The sequence below is a fragment of the Malurus melanocephalus genome, unplaced genomic scaffold, assembly GCF_030028575.1.
Source record: "Malurus melanocephalus ecotype Western Australia unplaced genomic scaffold, MMel_1.1 scaffold_943, whole genome shotgun sequence".
Classification (NCBI taxonomy): domain Eukaryota; kingdom Metazoa; phylum Chordata; class Aves; order Passeriformes; family Maluridae; genus Malurus; species Malurus melanocephalus.
In genome coordinates this window covers 82002-102403 of record NW_026624175.1, presented here as the reverse complement: position 1 = coordinate 102403, position 20402 = coordinate 82002, and the positions used below count along the sequence as shown (strand labels likewise).

Below are 20402 nucleotides of genomic sequence, written 5' to 3'. Positions count from 1 at the left end.
TCATCACAAGGAGTTGTGCTTTTTATTGAATCCATCGAATGTGCAATTAAACCAGATATTTATTCATCAATATAGTTCTGGACACAGACACGATAAGGTTTTACATCATTTGCTCTGAAATATAAGTTACTGTGTGCTGCTGTCGCTCGGACTGGCAGAGGGGAAGGGGAGGAACAAATAAATTCACAAGATCCTACACRAAATGAGAGGGAACCACCACTGGGACTCACAACAGCATCACAACACACCAGCACTGCCAGAGGAACGGAGAGGAGTGGCTGAAGCACTCCAGCTGCTGTGAGCACACACTGGGGACACCAGCACAGCCACCAGGGCCGGGAAGGACATGGGACACCCTCCTTCCCTGGGGACAGCCCTCACAGCGGGGCTGGCACGCTGAGGAAGCTACTCTGACCAAAATCTGCTAAATGGCTTTGATCTGATGCCCCAGCACACTGAGGTATGTCCCAGGAACCTCGGGGAAGGAGCAGCCAGGGCCAGCATCTCCCTGAGGTGGGAAGGACCGTGGAGCAAGGTTGGATACATTCCTTAATTTCAGTGCAAAAACACGGCAACACACGTCTCGTGCACCTGCAGAGCTCGGCCTCCTCCCTGTCTCTAAGGAGGGATTTCAACCTTTGGTAACGTGGCAGAGAAAAAGGGAGAAAATGAGGCTGGAGGATGCCAAAGCTGCTGACTACAGGAACTCAGGAAGAGCTGGAGGCTGGAACCAGCATCTCTAAAACTGCTGTTGAACTAACAACAAGCTTTAAATACTGGATTTGGGAATTTCCTCTGCTCTGATCAACACTTCCCTGCCCTCCTGCAGTGCYCAGTGCCACCAGCAGTGTCTCATCAGAATCCCTGGGTACAAATAAAGCGCGTGCAGCATCACTGCTGGAGCTGGGCTGGCGTGGGCACTGCCTGTGGGGTCYGGCTCAGAGCTCCATCAGGGGTGGGATGAGCACAGGAAAGCATTCAGCTGGCCAGGACTGGACAGAGCAGAGCTTCCATCTSCCTCCACCAACCAGGCTGGCAGGTTTTTGGGAAGCCAGGATGCGTTTCCCTGCTCACACTGGCAGGTTTTTGGGAAGCCAGGATCTGTTTCCCTGTTTAGACTGGCAGCCTTTTGGGAAGCCAGGATCCATTTCCATGCTCAGACTGGCAGGTTTTTGGGAAGCCAGGATCCATTACCCCAATCAGACAGGCAGGTTTTTTGGGAAGCCAGGATGCGTTTCCCTGCTCACACTGGCAGGTTTTTGGGAAGCCAGGATCCATTACCCCAATCAGACAGGCAGGTTTTTTGGGAAGCCAGGATGCGTTTCCCTGCTCAAACTGGCAGGTTTTTGGGAAGCCAGGATCCATTTTCCTGCTCAGACTGGCAGGTTTTTGGGAAGCCAGGATCCATTTCCCTTATCAGACTGGCAGCCTTTTGGGAAGCCAGGATCCATTTCCATGCTCAGACTGGTCAGTTTTTGGGAAGCCAGGATTCGTTTCCCTTATCAGGCTGCCAGGTTTTTGGGAAGCCAGGATGCGTTTCCCTGCTCAGACAGGCAGGTTTTTGGGAAGCCAGGATCCATTTCCCCAATCAGACAGGCAGGTTTTTGGGAAGCCAGGATCCATTTTCCTGCTCAGACTGGTAAGTTTTTGGGAAGGCAGGATGCGTTTCCCTGCTCACACTGGCAGGTTTTTGGGAAGCCAGGATGCGTTTCCCTGCTCACACTGGAAGGTTTTTGGGAAGCCAGGATCCATTTCCCACCCCAGGAACGCTGCACACGAGCGAGGCTCAGCCCCACAGCGCAGCCGGGCTGCACAGACAGAAGCACAGTGTTGTAGGAGACACTTCCACACGACATCAGAATACTGAAGACAGAGAATAAAGGTACTGGATTGCACTACACATGCAGGTTCCACGGGGAACGGGGAGCGTTTCGCTTTGTCCAGTGTGTGGAGCACAGAAGAGCAAAGATCCCAGTGTTTGTTCTCCAGGTTGGTCGCTTTTCCAGCTGCCGGTCTCGCGCTTGGTCCGCCTTCAGTCGAGGGTGGGGACTCTTGCAAAAGAAGCCAAATCCATCAGGAAAGCATCATGCACACGGTAAAAGCATCAAGCACACACTGGGACCGCTCACACAGAGCCAGGGTAGAGTGGAGGGAGTTTTCCCAGCACGGGTASTGCCCTACAGGTTTTACAAAGTCATTCTCTAGGAGATGCCACTGTCCCACTGGGYTCAACTACTCCCTGTGGCACCTATGGGGAAAGAGTAGGACATCCTTCTCTCAGACAGGAGGCACAAAAAAACCAAAATCCCCCATTTTAGATCAATAGCTGGATCTTAACTCGATCAGAATTTTTCATTCAGTTAAAGAAAGGTGAATTGTGCCCAATATCTCATGGACATTTTTTCTCTCAGACAGGAGGCACAAGAAACTGAAATCCCCCATTTTAGAGAAACAGCTGAATTTTAACTCGAGCAGAATTTTTCATTCAGTCAAAGAAAGGTGAATTGTGCCCAGTACCTCATGGACATTTTTTCTCTCAGACAGGAGGCACAAGAAACCAAAATCCCCCATTTTAGATAAACAGCTGGATTTTAACTCAAGCAGAATTTTTTATTTCTTTCAGTTAAAGAAAGGTGAATGTGGACCAGTATCTCATGTACACTTTAAAGTCAAGGATAAGTTTAGAAAAGCAGAGAATTCAGGCATGCAACTTCCCAAACTTCCAGGACCTCCCCCCTTCCTCCCAAATTCCTGATCTGATCCAGCTCTGACAATCCAGAGGGGTCAGCAATGAGAGCAGGCACACCCCACTGCAGGTTCCCCTCAGAGAAGCTCTTTTCTGAGCAGAAAAGAGAATTTAAACACTGCTTTAAAATAAAAGTACTTACGTTCCTTCTTCTCTCAGGAGAGCCAAAAACTTTTTCACCCGATACTCAGGATCCATCTAAACACCAAACAAACAGATCCCCATCAGTGCAACCCTCCAAGAAGCCCAAAAGGAAAGAAGAGAATCATGGAATATCCTGAGATGGACCCAAGGATCATGGAATATCCTGAGATGGACCCAAGAATCATGGAGTCCAACTCCTACCCTGCTGGGGGTGCAGGCTTTGACAGTGAAAATTTGTTTGCTTTGGTGAACAAAAAAACCCCTGGGTAAATACGGAACTTGGGGGCTCTTGAACTCTTCCATCACATTTTACATCCCTAAAGGAAAATTTCTTCCCATTCCAGATGTGCAGAAGCCATCTATTGAAAAGTCTGGCTGCTGCAGTGGAGGGAATGCCTTCAAAAAGAGCTTAGAAGAAAAAGAAATCCTAAACCAACAACAGTGGGGGAGAGAGCGCCAGTGAGAATTTCTGCTTTGTGCTAAGAAAAGCCTAAAAATGTAAAACTCCCCATGGCTGTGAGATAGGAGAGCAAGGCACCAACTGCTGAGCTACTTTTAGAACAGAAAAATAAATTCACTGAAATGAGAGGATTTAAAGGAACTCAGTGAGGCTCGCTGAGCATTTCTTTGAGGGTTTGGGCAGCAAAGAACCCTGGCAATAGTCAGGGTCCAGGATCAGAAGAAAGGTGAACCCCCTAAGACAGAGGTTGGAATGTGAAATATTCCTGAGAAGGACTTTGTGAATCTCCAGGCCAGAGAAGGAGATCCTCACCAAGTTGTGACAAACCCTCAGTGCTCCTAAAAACCTGCCAGGAACCCCAAACCCTCAGCATGTCCAGCTACAGGGTCTGGTTTCAAATACACAGGCAACATCATAGGAAGAGCTCTCAAAATAAGCTCCCATAAAAGTTAAGWTACATTAAAGACAAGCAGCTTAGATTGTGTTTTGTTTACACTGATGAAGTTTTATTTATGCTAAACAGAAGTTACCAAATCAGGAAAAGTCTGGAGGTGCCAGAGGGGTTTTGTGGAACGCTGCCTGGCTCAGCCAGGCTCCTGCTCCAAGGAGGAGAGAGACTTGGGCTTTGGCAGTGCTGTCAGCAAGGTCCAAAAGCAGCAGGGCAGGCAGGGAGAGGAAGCAGGAGGAAGCAGCCCCCAGCCATGGAAAAGTGTCTAAGGTTCCATGGAAAGTGTAACCAGGASTCTGTATTCTATCACCATCTCCMTGAGCCMTTAAACCAGGTGGGGGAGAGCTCTTTATCCTCAGCATGACCCAGCCCTGATAACACCCTCRGGGGGCCATTTCTGCTCATGGGCCATYGARGGCTCTGGGAATGACCCATGGAATTCCATCATCCCATTGGGAGATGCCCTRCCCAGARAGGAGGAACTGGACATCCCTACYGGCATATAAACTGAGGCTCTGGGACRCTTGGACACCACTTCCACTGGATTCCAGAGGAGAGGAGCTCTAGAACYCCCACTSGACCACCAGAGACAGACTCAACCTGTCCTCAGGATCACCACTTTGAGAACACCACATCCATCACTCCAACGGGACTGCAGCCACCATCTAACATTAAACCTTCACCACTTTGAGAAGACCATAACCATCACTCCAACGGGACTGCAATCACCATTTAATATTGAACCTTCACCACTTTGAGAAGACCATAACCATCACTCCAACGGGACTGCAGCCACCATCTAACATTAACCTTCACCACTTTGAGAAGACCATAACCATCACTCAAACGGGACTGCAGCTACAAGCCTGTTCAACAGGGTGTCAGGTGGTAATCTGACTTTGTCAGTCTAAGCTGTTGTTTCTGTATTATTGCCTTTATTTTAATTTTTCCTATTAAACTGTAGCTCTGACTGAGATTCTCTTGCAACGTATTTGTGTGGGGATAATTACCCTGCTGGTTTAGTTCTCAAACTAGCACAAAAAGGAAGGCTCAGGGATGCAGCAGCACCCAGGGCTGGGTGAAGGCAGAGGTGGCCCAGTACTGCWGCCAAGGGCACTGCAAACACTTGTGGAGCCACATGGCAAATCCTGAGCACATCCACGGATCAGTGGCTTCGTCTGGACAAGAACAGAATCATTCCAGGATGCTCAGTGTGCACAGATGACCGAAGTTTGTGACACAAACCTGAGCAGATGGATATTAAGAGGCCAGGAACAGCAGTGAACAGAGTTTGGGGGAAATTAGGCTGCCACAAAAGGTGGGGTTACAAAACTCAGAAACAATGTGAGAAATCACCCAGGGCAGCAGGGCAGTTCAGGTGCCCCAGRAAAGGATTTTGATATTGAGGGGCTGGGTCAGGGTGACTTTAGCCTGAAACACACGGGAAGTGTTTAACCAGCTCAGGAATCCCTGCAGAGAGCAGAGAGTGGGATCACCAYTCTAACAAAACCAAACCCACCCTTAGATTCAGAGGAAGACACCATGGGCACATTTTTTACACAGAATTCATTCACTTGGCAACTGACAGCTGAGCTCTTTGAGAAATTTCATCCTTCACTTGGAATTCTCAAGTGATTTCAGACTGAATCTCCTTCTGAAAAGCTGTGGTGCAACCCATTGAAACAAGACCCAGTGCTGAGCTCCTYATCTGGTGAATTGTGGCTTCCTGTGAGAGCCTGGCAGGTTCCAGCTCCCTGTGGGTTCCAGCRCACCCAGATCCCAGCTCTGCCCTCCTGTATTTATAGCAGCTCAGCAGATGGAGTCGTGGAAACACCTCAGACCTTCTGGGACAGAGCTGGTTCTGATTTAGCTGCCATATGCTGCTCACTCTATTACACAACCACCTGCACCCAGGGATGCAGAGGAGCCACCCTGCTGCCAACAGGCAGCAAAGGGACACCCGCAGTGGCTTCAGGGACAGTGGCAGCAGTGCATGGGCAGTGKGGCAGGAAGGGCACAGTCCCAGCTCTCCCAGCCCGCTGCTCCTGGACTCACCTACACAACACCACAGGTGTTTTCTGTGTTTTCTGTGTTTGCTACTGGAAAAAAAATGAACTCCCCAAAGCAGTTTGCCTGCCCAGCCCCGGAGAGGGTGAGGACTCTGTGGCAGTAGTGCCACTGCTCACCAAATCCCGGAGTACCCTGAGTGGGAAGGGACCCACAGGATCATCCAATGCCACCCCTGGCCCTGCTCAGACACCCCAATAACTCCACCCTGAGCACCCCTGGCAGCGCTGTCCAAATGCTCCTGGAGCTCCTCGGGGTTGGGACCATTCCCTGGGGAGCCTGGGCAGTGCCARCACCCTCTGGGGACAGAAGAACCTTTCCCTGATCCCCATCCCAAATCTCCCTGGCACAGCTCCAGCCCTTCCCCAGGTCCTGTCCCTGTCCTGGGAGCAGAGATCAGAGCCGTCCTCGGGAGGAGCTGCAGCCCCCCTGAGCTCTGCCCTCAGCCTCCTCTGCTCCAGCTGAGCCTGTGCCCTCAGCTGCTCCTCCTATGGCTTCACCTCCTCACCTTCACCATGCTCAGGTCCTTCTTTGGACACTCTCTAATTTCTTCCTGTCCCTGAGACATTGTGGTGCTCAAGGAGTGGAACAGGCATGGGGAGCAGGACTGGGGGCAGCATTCCCACCCGTCTCCCAGCTCAGAACTGGCCATGATTTACAGAATCTCCACCTTTAGCTTTGAAAACAGCCAGAACTTTAGGGGAAAACTTTGAAAACAGCCAGAACTTTAGGGGAAAACTCTGAAAACAGCCACAACTTTAAGGGAGAACTTTGAAAACAGCCAGAACTTTGGGGGAAAGCTTTGAAAACAGCCGGAATTTTGGGGAAGAGATTTGAAAACAGCCAGAACTTTGGGGGAAAGCCTTGAAAACAGCCAGAATTTTGGGGAAAGCTTTGAAAACAGCCAGAATTTTGGGGGAAAGGCTTTGAAAACAGCCAGAACTTCAGGGGAACATGTCCTGTGACAGAAGAAGGGAGCCATTGTCAGGGTTCGGGGAAGGGCAGCACGGCAAAGCCCGAAGGCCGGCACCCCTCAAACACATTTAACACACRAGAGCAGTGACTTACTGACTTGCCTGTAGCTATGGAATTAAAAGCCAAGGAAGAAGAGGAAAAAGTAATCTAGATAAATGACTTTATTCCCTGAGGTGACATGCAGTCAGAGCACAGCGTCAGCGCCGAGCAAGTTTTAACAGAATCGCGGCGAGCGAGCGGAGGGCTGCACGACTCGTGCGCTCCCCACTGCAAGTCTCTTCACTTCTGCCCTGCCTCTGCGAGCAAGATCTGAGGACAGCTCACTCAGCTGCACTAAATCCATTTGATGTGAGCACAGGGGGGCTGGGATGTCAGGGGAGGATTAGGGCTGCACCCTCAGCCCGTGTCAGCATGAGCATGAGCTTGCTGGCTGGCTCCAGGCATGGGTGCTGCTGYGGGGGAGGGCTGCGAGCTGCATAGTTCTACCCTCTGCAATTATTTTCTTTAAAGTGCTGAAAGTGGAAAATCAAGAGGAGAGCAGCTGAACAGCCTGACAGATTTATCTTCTTCAGGGAAAGAGCACATACACCTGCACAGGCACCTTCTTCTTTCATAAAAAAAACCAAAAAAATCCCGAGGTGATTGCTATCTGCAATCTTAACGTGCTGGGTGGAGAGAAGAAATTCCATGAAAGGTGAGTTAATCCAACCCCTCCCACAGCCAGATGCTCTGAAGTGCAGCTCTGAACAGCCCATGGGCACTGGGGGGGATTTAAAGATCTCCGTGGACCAAGATCTGGTGGTTTCTTTGTTCTGAAAATCCCACCTCACCGCAGCTCTTGTCCCAGTCAAACCAGTACAAAACCCACAGCACGCAGCAAAGGGAACCTTCAGGAGCGCTCTGGGAACCCAGCCCTTCCTCCCCAGAACCATTCCTACCTGTAATGACATTTCTATCAGCATCAGAAGCTTCTTGATTCCAATCCAGACGGGCTTCCCTTTGACGTTCTGTGCGATCGTGCTGCGCTCCTTGTCTTTGAAGTTACCCAGGAGCTGGGGGAGAAATCATTTTAAAAAATCAACAGCAGGAGACTGACTGTAAGAAAAATGGTACCTACCTGGGGAGAAAGGGAATGGGAAGCTAGAAGGATTTATTAGCTGAGAAGGGAAATTTGTTGCAATGTGTCTTAGATCAGGCAAAATGCAAATAAACAGTTCTTTAATTCCGTAATGGTTTTTTCCATAAAATCCCTCATCCAACAGTTACTGCTGTGCTTTCGTGCTGCACTCCAGGTTTTCTCCAGAGCAGGGTCTACAAGGAAACAACAGCTCAAGCCACAGGAAGTGCCCAAAGCTGCTGCAGAAGTGGCTGCGTCTCCCAGGCTTTGGAGACACCAACCCTGGGACACATTTGCCAATGGCACTGAGGATTTGCCTGTTCAGCCTTCAGTACTCACTGCAAATCCCTACCAGGGCACAGAAGGRGCCACTAAAGGCAGGAATTCATCAGGAATTTATCATTTCAGCCCAAACACCTTCAGTCCACGCTATTCCAACTGAACAGACCTCCTGGCACGTTCAGTTGGTGTCCCAATTATATTCATTACCCACATCCACACCCTTGGAATGTTTCAATCCACACCACAAACCTTTCCCCTGACCTGCTGTTCTCTAATTTGGCTTCATTTTAATTCATGAAAAAGCAAATTGAAAAGCCTGAGAACTGCTACGTTATGGCACAATGCCAAGTGGGATGGTGTTACCAGACAGAGCCACTGCAAAATCTCTGATTTTCACCCAATTTTGAGTCTTTTGTCATCSTTGAACTTCTCCTCACCTCCAAAGCCTCCATGAGCTGCTCCCCTGTGGCGATGTTGGGCACGTGGATGGTGGTGCTGAAGGCATTCAGCATCTCCATCTCCTGCAGGACGTCCTTGCGGCTCGTGGTGCCGATGATCAGCAGCTTGCGGCCCTGCCAGGTGAGGGACAAGAGTCAGGAAAGGAAAAAAGACAGAGAACCAGCCTGGGGAGGGCTCAGCTAACTGCAAATGATGAATGRGAAATGGCCATTTACAAACCCACTTCAAACAGAGTTAATGGGATTAAATCTGTCAGTAATTGAAGCAGTCAGGAGCACAGGGGATTCCTGCACACACAGAAACAGCTCTGAGGTCCTGGGAGCACTGAGGAAAAGCCCTGGAATCAGTCCATGGGGGAATTCTGGGGGAACACCAGCACAGTCACACTCAGTGTGGGACCACTGGGGTAATTTTAAAATGAGGAAAGAGTGAAACAGGACCATCATTCTGCCATGGGAGCCCAGAAGCTCCTTCCTGTTTCAAATGTAACTTCAAATCCATCATATCTGAGCTGGGGCTCTTCAGCCTGGGGAAGAGAAGCTCCAGGGAGAGCTCAGAGCCCCTTCCAGTGCCTAAAGGGGCTCCAGGAGAGCTGGAGAGGGACTGGAGACAAGGGGGAATGGATTCCCACTGACAGAGGATAGATAGGTTAGATTGGATATTGGGATGAAATTAGATTGGGTTAGATTGGATATTGGGATGAAATTCTTCCCTGTGAGGGTCGGGAGGCCCTGGCACAGGGTGCCCAGAGCAGCTGTGGCTGCCCCTGGATCCCTGGCAGTGTCCAAGGCCAGGTTGGATGGGGTTTGGAGCAGCCTGGGATGGTGGAAGGTGTCCCTGCCCATGGCAGGGGTGGCACTGGATGGACTTTAAGGTCCTTCCAACCCAAATCATTCCCTGTTTCTCTGATTCTGTTCAGTTGGAGAAGCCAGAGAAAGCACTCGGGATGGTCACAAATAGGGAATAACTTCCCCAAACAGATCCTTGGTGAAAACAGAGAGGTTTATAAAATCATAGGCAGTATAGAGGAGATGAGGAGAAAACTGCTGCTTGGCATTATAAAAACCAGGGAGCATAAAATGGAATTATCAAACATCAGATAAACGGAACCAAAGGGGGTTCACTCCCACCAACAGCTCAGCTGGACTCAGGCAAGCACAGCACCAAGAATGGAAAGGCTTAACAAGGTTGAAAAGCACAAGGCTGAGCTCCCAGAGGGCAGATCCATCAGCAATTTTTAGATATCTCTGTTAAAATCCATTCCCAGGTCCCTGAACTGCTGACGTGCTTGGGAGCTCCTGAGAACAGATGGCCACTCTGCGAAAGCACTTCTAATTTTTAACAGCTCCACCCAAAATTTCCTGATTTTTCCCTGCTTTCCTCAGAAGCAGCCACACCTTCAGCTCCCTGCCTTTAACCCTGACCCTTCCTGGCAGCAGCCAGTGACCCCCCAGCAGTGCCAGGGCAGGGGTCCCAAACCCAAACTCAGCAAACCAGGGAACCCCCAGGGCAGCGCTGTTTGCCCTGGAATGATCAAGGCAGCAGGAAAAGCCATCAAGGCAAACTGAAAAGCTGCTCCCAGCCCAGCTCCTCTGGCCTGGCACACACCACAGGACATCCCAGGSTTTATTCCTGTGATTCCCAGGATCCCAGAGGGGGTCAGGCTGCAGGGCAACTCCCTGCTCCAGCAAGGTGATCCCAGAGCATGGGGCACGGRGCTCCAGGTCCTGCCCCATTTCCAGAAATATTCAGAATTTTCTGATCCTTCATTTCTACAGCAGCCTCAGTGAAGGCAATGTGCTCATCCCACAGAAAATCAGGATTCAAGCTGAACTTCCAAAAACCAGGCACAGCACGTGAGTGCTGAGCAAGGAAGGAGGAGCAGCTCAAGCTGATTCGGTGCCAGATCCACGAGCAGGGCAGTTCTAGCACCAGCTCTTCCATCACCAGAGATCAGACACAGGCACAGCCTCAGAYCTGGGTTCATCCTGTCCATTTTTAGGCCAAGTGCCCCAATTTGGAGCAAGAGATCCCTCTGTGCTGCCAGAGGTGTGTGTGTCCTGCCCTGCTGCCTTCTAGAAGGGGGTGACYCCAGAGCTGACCCCCCAGAATTGAAGGAAATTGTCAACGCAGAAATGTGGCACTCAATAAACTCTTCTAACCAATTAAATTTTCCAGCATCAGGACATGGATTCCTCAACCCAGCACTCTGTTCCCAACAGGYCCCACCTCACTGCCCAGGGGGAACTGGAACAAGGCACAGACCCTGCTGGGAGCAACTGGAGCCTCAGCACAGCAGTGGAGTCTCCAATTTTGGAATTTCAGCAAATCCAGTCAGCCCTGAGCTCTGCTGGAACCAGACACTGGTGACACTGAGGTGGCTCTGTCACCCACCAGCTGCTCACTGTGTTCAGGACCCTTTATCCTCATGTTTGGGGTCTTGGGAGTTCCTTACATGTGAAGGGAGAAAACATAATTCCCTAGGTTCATCCATATAAAGTTAACATCAAAGGGGACTGGAATTGCTTCCAGTTCACACTGAGCGAGCTGGAATCAGGAATGCATCTGGGATTGCAGCAAAAAGGGAAATTATTCCCTTCCATAAATTGGCAAAAGCCTCCAGTGCCCCAGAGAGAGAAGGGGCTGGGGGCTCTGAGGGCAGGGAAGGGCATCCCCAGGAGTGGGTGTCCCTTGGAGAAGAAAGGTTGAGGAGCAGGGAAAGACATCCCCAGGTACAAATCTCACTYTGAAAGTGGSACTGGGACCTGGAGAGCAGTGGAAGGGCATCTCCAGGAGCGGGTGTCCCTTGGATGGAAGGGCTGGGGAGCAGGGAAGGACATCCCCAGGAGTGGGTGTCACTTGGAGAGAAGGGGTTGGGTGTCCTGGGAGCAGGGAAAGGGCACCCCCAGGTACAAATCTCACTTTGAAAGTGGGACTGGGGACCTGGAGGGAAGAGGTAGGACACCCCCAGGAGTGGTAATGCCTTCAAGAAGAAGGGCTGGATGTCCTGGGTGCTGTGAAAGGCCATCCCCAGGAGCAGGTGTCCCTTGGAGGGAAGGGCTGGGTGCTCTGGGTGCAGGGAAGGGCAGTGCCACATACAAATCACACTTTTAAAATGGAGCTGGAGACTTGGAGAGCAGGGAAGGRCAGCCCCMGGAGTGGGTGTCCCTTGGAGGGAAGGGCTGGGGAGCAGTGAAAGGYCATCCCCAGGAGTGGGCGTTCCTCCAGGAGCACCTCCATCGGGSCAGCCATGCCCAGCCCCTGCTCCCTCTGYRCTGGGGATGCTGAGGGTCCTTTCCTTCCCCCGGGGATGCTGCGGGTCCTTCCCTCCCCATCCCACCCCGAGATGCTGAGGRTCCTTCTGCCTGAGGATTCTGTGGGTCCTCCCCTTCCCCCTGGGATGCTGCAAGTCCCTCCCTCCCGGGGATGCTATGGGTCCCTCCCAGGGATGCTGTGGGTCCTCCTCTCCCCACCCCAGGATGCTGAGGGTCCTTCTGCTYGGGGATGCTCTGGGTCCTTCTCTCCCCATCTCTCCCGGGGATGCTGCAGAGCCTTCCCTCCCCTCCCCGGGATACTGTGGGTCCTTCCCTCCCGCCCGGGGATGCTGAAGGTCCTTCTGCCTAAGGATGCTCCAGGTCCTTCCCTCCCCCCAGGGATACTGTGGGTCCTTCCCTCCCACCCGAGGACGCTGAGAGTCCTTCTGCCTGAAGATTCTGCGGGTCCTTCCCTCCCCTCCCCGGGATGCTGTGGGTCCTTCCCTCCCACCCGGGGATGCTGCGGGTCCCTCCCCCCAGGGATGCTGCAGGTCCCTGCACCCGAGCCGGTTGTTGGAAAGCAGCAGCGAAGCTGCAGGGAAGCACGTGTGAAGCTCGGCGGGGCCGGCAGCGGCTCCAGGCCCCGTGTGACCGTGCATGTAGATGAAGCAGCCCCAGCTCCGGGAGCTGCCGCTGCCCCGTTCTCAGGGAAGCCCTTTTCTCCCGCTCGGCTCCCCGCTGAGCCAGCCCTTTTCAGCCTTTCCATCCCCCAGTCCCTGCTCCCGCAGCACACAGGCAAACTCGATTGAATTAAAGACCCAAGAGAACATGGTTTGTTTTCTTCCCTTCAAGGCACTGCAGAAAAGGTTTCTAATTGGTTTAAAAAAAGATGCTGAACAAAATGCAATGGTTTTCAGTCCTCTTGAAGCAGCAGTCACAGATAGCTCTGTTTACCACTGCTGAGTGGAACCACAAGCAGGAGCTGTGACTGGCAATTTAAAGCAAGCTCAGAGAGGTTTCTGGTTTATTTAAAGTCTAAAGTGTTTACTCTCAAAAGAAAACCAGAACTTTCGAGTGTTTGCCCTTCCCACAGCACGTTCCAACAATCCAGCCTCCCCTGGAAGAGGGGAGCCTGGGAGCAGCTTTCCCACACCAACTCAACACAGACAYGCACCTCGATGCATAATTAATAACATCTCATCCCAGAAACGCTGCTCTGCCACGCAGGGATTGCAGGAAGCTGCCTGCACATCAAGGACATCCCTGCAAGGGGTGTGACACCGCAGGGAATTCACAATCTGGGCCACAGYGAAGGGAGCAGCCAGGCTGGATCCTCTGCTCCCACCGCTCCCACAGTCCTGGTGCTGGGCTGGAAAGGTCTGGAGAGAGACCCAGGACAGGAATGTAACAGTGACAGGACACAGGGAATGGCTTCCCACTGCCAGAGGGCAGGGATGGATGGGATAYTGGGATGAAATTCTTCCCTGGGAGGGTGGTGATTCCCTGGCACAGGGTGYCCAGAGMAGCTGTGGCTGYYCCTGGATCCCTGGCAGTGCCCAAGGCCAGGYTGGACAGGGCTTGGAGCACCCTGGGACAGTGGAAGGTGTYYCTGCCCAWTCAGGATGGACTTTAAGWTCCCTTCCAACCYGAACCCATTCCATGAKCCTTTGAAAGCAGCTCARAATTTTGAGTGGAACACTAAAGCAYAGGRGAACAGATATTTCCTSCCCAGCACCCTGCCAAGAATTCCTCTCAGCACAGGGATGTCCAGGACACCYCACTTTTCCCAGGAATGATCCCAGTCCACAGAAACCCGTGGTGCTCTGACCCCGTAGAGCAGATCAGTACCTCTGCTGCTGCTCGTGCATTCAGAGCCTGGATCTGCACCTCAGATTGCAGCAACCCCCTGAAACCAGCCCTGCCCTCCCAACAAACTGCTCCTCAAGGGAACCTCAGATCTCAGAGGTGACCTGGGAGGGGCTGATTAACCCTCAGGATTGACCCCATCGTGGGTCCTCACTCAAGCTCAAAAACCCCAAGAGTGTCTGTGCCCAAATCCAACCTTCCTCACAGTAAATGCTCACTCAGAAAAGGCATCTTCCTGCACAGCTCTGYTTCTTGCACACAGCTTTGGTATTTTAAATGCAAAAGATCCCCACATGCCCTGGCTATCCCAGGGAATTCACCACAAACAAACATATCAGGAAGAACTCTGTCCTGCCCAAAGCTCTCCCCATGTTCTGATTCCCACAGAGCCAACACCAGACACTCAGAAAGAAAAGAAAAAAAAAATAAAAAAAAACACACATGATCAATTAGTGACATTTCCTCAGCAAACTCACTCTCTACCCTCCAACAATTTATGGCTTAAGTCACCATAATATTGGCTGTCAAGACAGTCTCCCAGCCCCAAGGGCATCTCAAACCCTGCCGAGCRCAAATCTCCACAACAAGCACAAACTTGGCAAATATCTGTGAGCTCCAGCCCCGTGTCTTGCTCTTGGGAGCCCCAGGTATCACCCAAAGTGCAGCCCAGCAGCAGCACCCATTCAGGATGCAATGGGCAAACGSACAATTTAATATTTTAAGCTCCTTTGAAAACCGAACCAAATCAAAGTTTGATTCCATTTCAAATTCAAAGTTCAAYAGAACCAAAGTTCTATTTTCCCTGTTGATTTATGGGAACAAGCAGGTCCTGGCACCGTGGAGCAGCCTGCAGTAGAATTTTTGGTCAGTGATTGCAGAGGGTGATGTGAGCAGGAATGGCTGAGCTGCTCTGCTCCAAGCATGTGAGCAAACTTGGATCCTGTCGTGTTCCAGACTTCACATGGCCTAGAAAGCTCACTGGGAAAATCTTTGTTCTGCCAGGCTGACAGTCACACAGGGAACTCAGGGCCTGTGGCATTACAATTGAGTTCAAAGTGCTGCATTTGAAAGGTCTTTTCACCAAAGCCTCTCATGAAAACAACACTCACGCACACGCTGCCACGCCACGATATTAAACATGACAAAAAAATCAGACTGAGCCTCTCTGCTTTTTCCTGATAGCAATTTTCAAGGTGTTGCTGTCGTGATGTTATTTATTCATKCAGATACTCTCACATACAGAGCAGGGAAATGGCAAACAAGGAAGGAGGCCCTGCCTGCCTCGCCTCGCTCAGCACGAGCTGCAGAACCCACAGCACTCGTGATGCTCTTAAATCTCACCACAAAGTGCAAACAGACAGGATCAGCACGAGAGGCAAGAGCAGATCTAAAGGAGTTTGCAATTTCCTTGTGCTATAAACATTTTGCTAAACTTCAGTGGTTTCCCCCCTAAGTTACTATTGCTCTTTTAAAGATGTATTTCACAGGGTGTATTTTTGTACCTGGGCTTTATAAAAGGTGAGCTCTGCTGAGCTTGCTGGTTGCCATACCAGTCATTTTGCTGCCTGGATAACCTTGTTTGACTTTTGGGTTTTTTCTTCAACTTTACTTCAGTGTTCCAGRCAGGTTCCAGGCCTTTTGTTTCAGTTGTTTGGTGTTATAAAGGGTGAGCTCTCTTGTAGCTGGGTGGCTCTAGGGCCTCACCAGAGAAAGTGTGAAAACACAAGACCTTTCCTTAATTATCCATGATCCATGGATAATATCCATGATCTGGCAGTGATTTGAGATCACAGAACGATCATAACAGGTTCCTGTGGTGATGTTATTAATTCATGCAGATACTGTCACACACAGAGCAGGGAAATGGCAAACAAGAAAGGCCCTGCCTGCCTCACCTCGCTCAGCACGAGCTGCAGAACCCGCAGCACTCGTGATGCTCTTAAATCTCACCACAAAGTGCAAACAGGCAGGATCAGCACAGGAGTCAAGATCTGAAGCTTCCCCCAGCTGCTGTAATTAACACCTGATCGTTTTGAGTTAAGAACAAATTAAACCCCTGACAAGCACAATCAGAAATTAGACAGAAATTGATTCATAAATAAATAGAGAGGGAGCACAGGGCTAAGCCAGGGCTGAGTCTGGCCTGAACAGCTCCTCAGAGGGCAGGCAGCTGGCCCAGGCCAGCTCTACAGCGTGGAGGTTAAACTGCTTTCCTTAGGCAGTATTTTTAGGACTAAGTGCAGAAGATTCAGCCCCAAGTAATGAGATATTTCAAGTTAAATCCCTTGTGGTTATCCCCGAATTGTCCCAGAGGATGAAGAGCAGCAGGCTGGGATCAGCTCAGAGACAAAGGCACTGACAGCTCCTGCTGCCCCCATTCCTGCACAACATCCCTGCCTTACCTGAGGTGGGGCTTTCTTCAGCAGCACCAGGAGCGCTTGCAACACCAGATTGGAGAACCGAGGTCCAATTGGGACATAATCTGAAAGSAAAATTGCATTTTACTGCCCACATTTAAGCTGTTCCGCTGCATCAAAACCAGTTCAATGCTCCTGTAGTAAATGGTTCCAGATAAYTTCCAGTTTGCAATGTTTCAACATGGCAAAGACATCAATATTTGTGCAGCAGCCAGCACAGCTCTCCCTCCTCCTGACTCACCTAAAAGCCGCTCGATGTCGTCCACAACAACACAGCTGAGCTGGGACTTGTAGGCATCATCAAAGATCTGAAAAACAGTGAAATGGCTCAGTTTTAGAGCTCAGCCTTAGAGCCACAACTGGGCCTGCTGGTGTGGGTCCAGCTGAGCACTGCAGCACTGAGAGGGATAAAGTGAGAATGGAGCAGGTAGGTACTGAGAGATCAGGCTCCCTGCTGCCAACAAAGCACTGCCAGCTCCACAAATTCCATTTATTTGTTCATTTATCCCCACCCTGGGCTGCCCTGAGGTTCACTGTGAGACAGAGATGAACCAGCACCATTGCTCTGGGTTTGGAGCTGGGGCAGCAATGGTAATGTAACACACACACACACACAGAACCCCCACCACTGTGTCAGCTGTGAGACTTTTCTCCTCTTTCTGTGCCAGGAGAGCACCCTGCAGGGACAAAGGACTGCCTGGGTCTGGGTGGTGGCTCCTGGAGCAGCAGCCAGAGCCCTGCACAGCTCTGGTGCGAGCAGAGGCAGCACTAAGGACAGCAGTGCTGCTGCAGCCCTGCAACCAGCAAACCCCAACCCCAGTGAATCCTAAAGATTCATTTAGGAATCTGTCACAAACTGAGCCCCAGTTATGAGCACATTGTTTGTTCCAAGCACCTTCCTTCCCTCAGAAACTCTACAGCCCTGCACCAAACTGCTCAGAGCAATGTGCCACTTACTCCAGTCAGCATCATTCCTACTGAGGAGTAAGGGCTGGGCTGCTTCAGGACATGAAAATGTTCAACTTCTCCACATTCTCCTGCTCCCCAGGTTGTTAAAGCCCTTGTTGAACTGCAGACCCCCCTCAGAGCTCTTCCTGCCTTCCCTTAGGCAGGGTCTGGTCTCTCCTAGTGCAGCCCTAAGCCCGTCCTGCCTGCACCTTCACAGGCAGAGCTGCTCACCCCAGACCTGCTCTGTCCCACTGTGTGCCAGGGTCACACCCCACACCCAAACGGGATGGAGCCCTGAAACCTTCCCTGAGTCACTCAGGGCCACAAAAACACTGTGACAAGAGTCTGGAGTGACAGGACAACAGAATGGCTTCAAGCTGGCAGAGGGCAGGGTGAGATGGGCTATTGGGAAGGAATTCCTCCTCCCTGGGAGGGTGGGCAGGCCCTGGCACAGGGTGCCCAGAGAAGCTGTGGCTGCCCCTGGATCCCTGGAATGCCCAAAGCCAAGCTGGACAGGGCTTGGAGCACCCTGGAATGGTGGAAGGTCTCCCTGCCCATGGCAAGGGTGGTGCTGGATGGGCTGTAAGGTCCTTCCAACCCAAACCATTCCACAATTCTATGATAACTCAACTTTCTAAATAAACACATGCAGGAATTCCAGACCTAGAGAGAGCAGAAAACAGCATCCCAAGGATAATTCACCTTTCCCTTCACAAGAGAACTCAGTACTAGGCTGTCACTAGGCACAGACAGGACTCACACTTACCTTCTTCATGGCCTGGCACTTGGCTGTTTCAGAAAATCCGATCATCTTATCAGGGGAACAGATCTTGATGAAGGGGAAGTTGGACTCTTCTGCTATTTTCGCYGCTAAAGCAGTCTTCCCACTGTGGGGGGGACCTGAGGCAAAGAACAAGGAATAAATCAGGGAGAAAACAGCTCTGACAATGCTCAGATGATACYGAAAGTTTAGTTTTAGAATCTAATCATTTKAGAATCCCATCCAGAGGTGTGTGCRGTGTGAAAGGAGCTTTTTCCTGGCTTGCAGGAAGAACACACTGGTGCAACCCAACCAAYCCTCCACATGCAGGCAATTAATCAATGGAACTGCTTGAAAACACACAGAATGATMTGCCATGACATTGCCATGACAAAAAAAGGACATTGCACATTCTGCAGGAGCAGCCACTATACCAAAATGAGTTTGTCTGTTGGAAAAACMTCTCGATCTGATGGCCTTTCTCAGTGTGATCTCTGCTGGCTCTTTGGCAAACAAGTCAGCAGCAGGAGTGCCAGGAAAACACTGACAAAGACTGAATTCACACCAGGATAATTTGGAGACCGAGGACACACCTGAATCCATGTACCCAACATGGATCAGTTCACAGCAACAGAAGGAATTGCTAGGCACTGACACAGGGAATAACTCAGGGTTAACTCCACAGCTACAGTGGTAACCCAYCTTTTTGGACTTCAGGACAAAAAAAGGGAGAACTAAATAACAAATTCTACTCCAAAATAAAAAAAAGTCTACTCTAATATAATAAAATTCTACTCCAAGATCACAAAATTTGACTCCAATATAACAAATTTTACTCCAATATAACAAATTTTACTCCAATATAAAAAAAATCTAGTCCAATATAAAAAATTGTATTCCAATATAATAAAATTCTACTGCAGTATAACAAATCCTACTCCAACAAATTCTACTCCAATATAAAAATTCTACACCAATATAACAAAATTCTACTCCAATATAATGAAATTCTACTCCAATGTAACAAATTCTACTCCAATATCAAAAATTCTACTCCAATATAATGAATTTTACTCCAATATAAAAAAATCTAGTCCAATATAAAAAATCCTACTCCAATATCACAAATTTTACTCCAAGATCACAAAATTCTATTCCAATATAACAAATTTTACTCCAATATAAAACATCCTACTCCAATATAAAAAAATCTACTCCAATGTAACAAAATTCTACTCCAATATAACAAAATTCTACTCCAATATAAACAATTCTACTCCAATATAACAAAATTCTACTCCAATCTAACAAATTTTACTCCAATATAAAACATCCTACTCCAATATAAAAATATCTACTCCAATATAACAAAATTCTACTCCAATATAACAAAATTCTACTCCAATATAACAAAATTCTACTCCAATACCTGTAACACAGCCACTGGAACCAGTTTCCAATATCTGGAAACTCTCCTTAGCCAGTAACAGCCTGGATAGAGGGAATTGCACCTCTCATGACAGAGACACCTCAATGTGGCTGTTTGAACTCAGCTAATTGCACTGCTGAGCTCTGCAGTGWCTTCAAAGAGAATTTAGACAACTGACTCAGCTGGAGACACCTTCACTGTAAGACAGCCCAATTCAGGTTGTTAATTGGGTACATTTTGCTTGTTCACTGGGTTCACTGGGTCCCTTCTGCCTCGCTCCAAGCACAGCATTCCCTCTGCCTGGGGACACAGCTTTAATACCCAAAGCAATTTCCCCCGAGCAAACCGAAAGAGGCCGATTCCATTTCTCCCCATTTGTGTATGTTTCCCACAGCTGCAGGGTGGCAGAGGTGACAGGAACAGTCCCCAGAAAGGCTTTTCCTACGTGTTTTGCCCCAGCTGTACCTTCCAGCAGGACGCTGACCAGGGGAGTGCGGTCGCTGTTCTTGGTCTGCTGGACCAGCAGCTCCCCATCATCCAACACCCTCGTYACTGGGTCACCCCACTTAATGATCCCGTTCATGATGTAGCTGGCATAGTCTTCCTGGTTGGTTCCAAATGCCTGYAGAGGAGAAGGAATGCTTCTTTTACCAAAAAAAAGTTCTCATCCCATCAGAAAAACCATGAAACAATTAAAGAAAACAAGCAGGAGCGAGGTTCTGGAGGATGCTGAAGTGAGCCAGTCGCACCCACTGGTGACTCAGAGCATTCCAGCTCAGAGGGCTGAACACAGGGGGAGAGCAGGCACGTTCAGAAACATCTCCTACACCCACACAACCAGTTCCAGTCAGTGCAAGTTGCCAGTGGGCTCTGACTCCACACTGTGGAGACGATTCTCAAAAATTGTCTTAAACCTCCTCCTCCAGCCCATGGTAATGGAACTGAAGTGGCCCAAAACGGAGAGATGTGCTGAGAAGAGGGAAACCCCAGTCGTTCTTTATCTTTATCTTTATCTTTATCTTTATCTTTA

General features: G+C 50.0%; 1 protein-coding gene across 1 annotated transcript in view; it reads right to left on the bottom strand.

The window, feature by feature from the left end:
- Positions 1–20402, bottom strand: part of NSF (N-ethylmaleimide sensitive factor, vesicle fusing ATPase) — a 72233-nt gene continuing 51831 nt past the window's right edge. Inside the window, exons 15-22 of the mRNA XM_057386266.1 lie at positions 19838–19995; positions 17950–18083; positions 16477–16543; positions 16221–16300; positions 8677–8811; positions 7779–7892; positions 2889–2944; positions 1–2051 (exon numbers count right to left, since the gene is read on the bottom strand). Of these exons, the coding sequence (XP_057242249.1) occupies positions 2033–2051; positions 2889–2944; positions 7779–7892; positions 8677–8811; positions 16221–16300; positions 16477–16543; positions 17950–18083; positions 19838–19995 (763 nt within the window). The 3' untranslated portion in view covers positions 1–2032. The remainder of the gene's footprint in view (positions 2052–2888; positions 2945–7778; positions 7893–8676; positions 8812–16220; positions 16301–16476; positions 16544–17949; positions 18084–19837; positions 19996–20402) is intronic.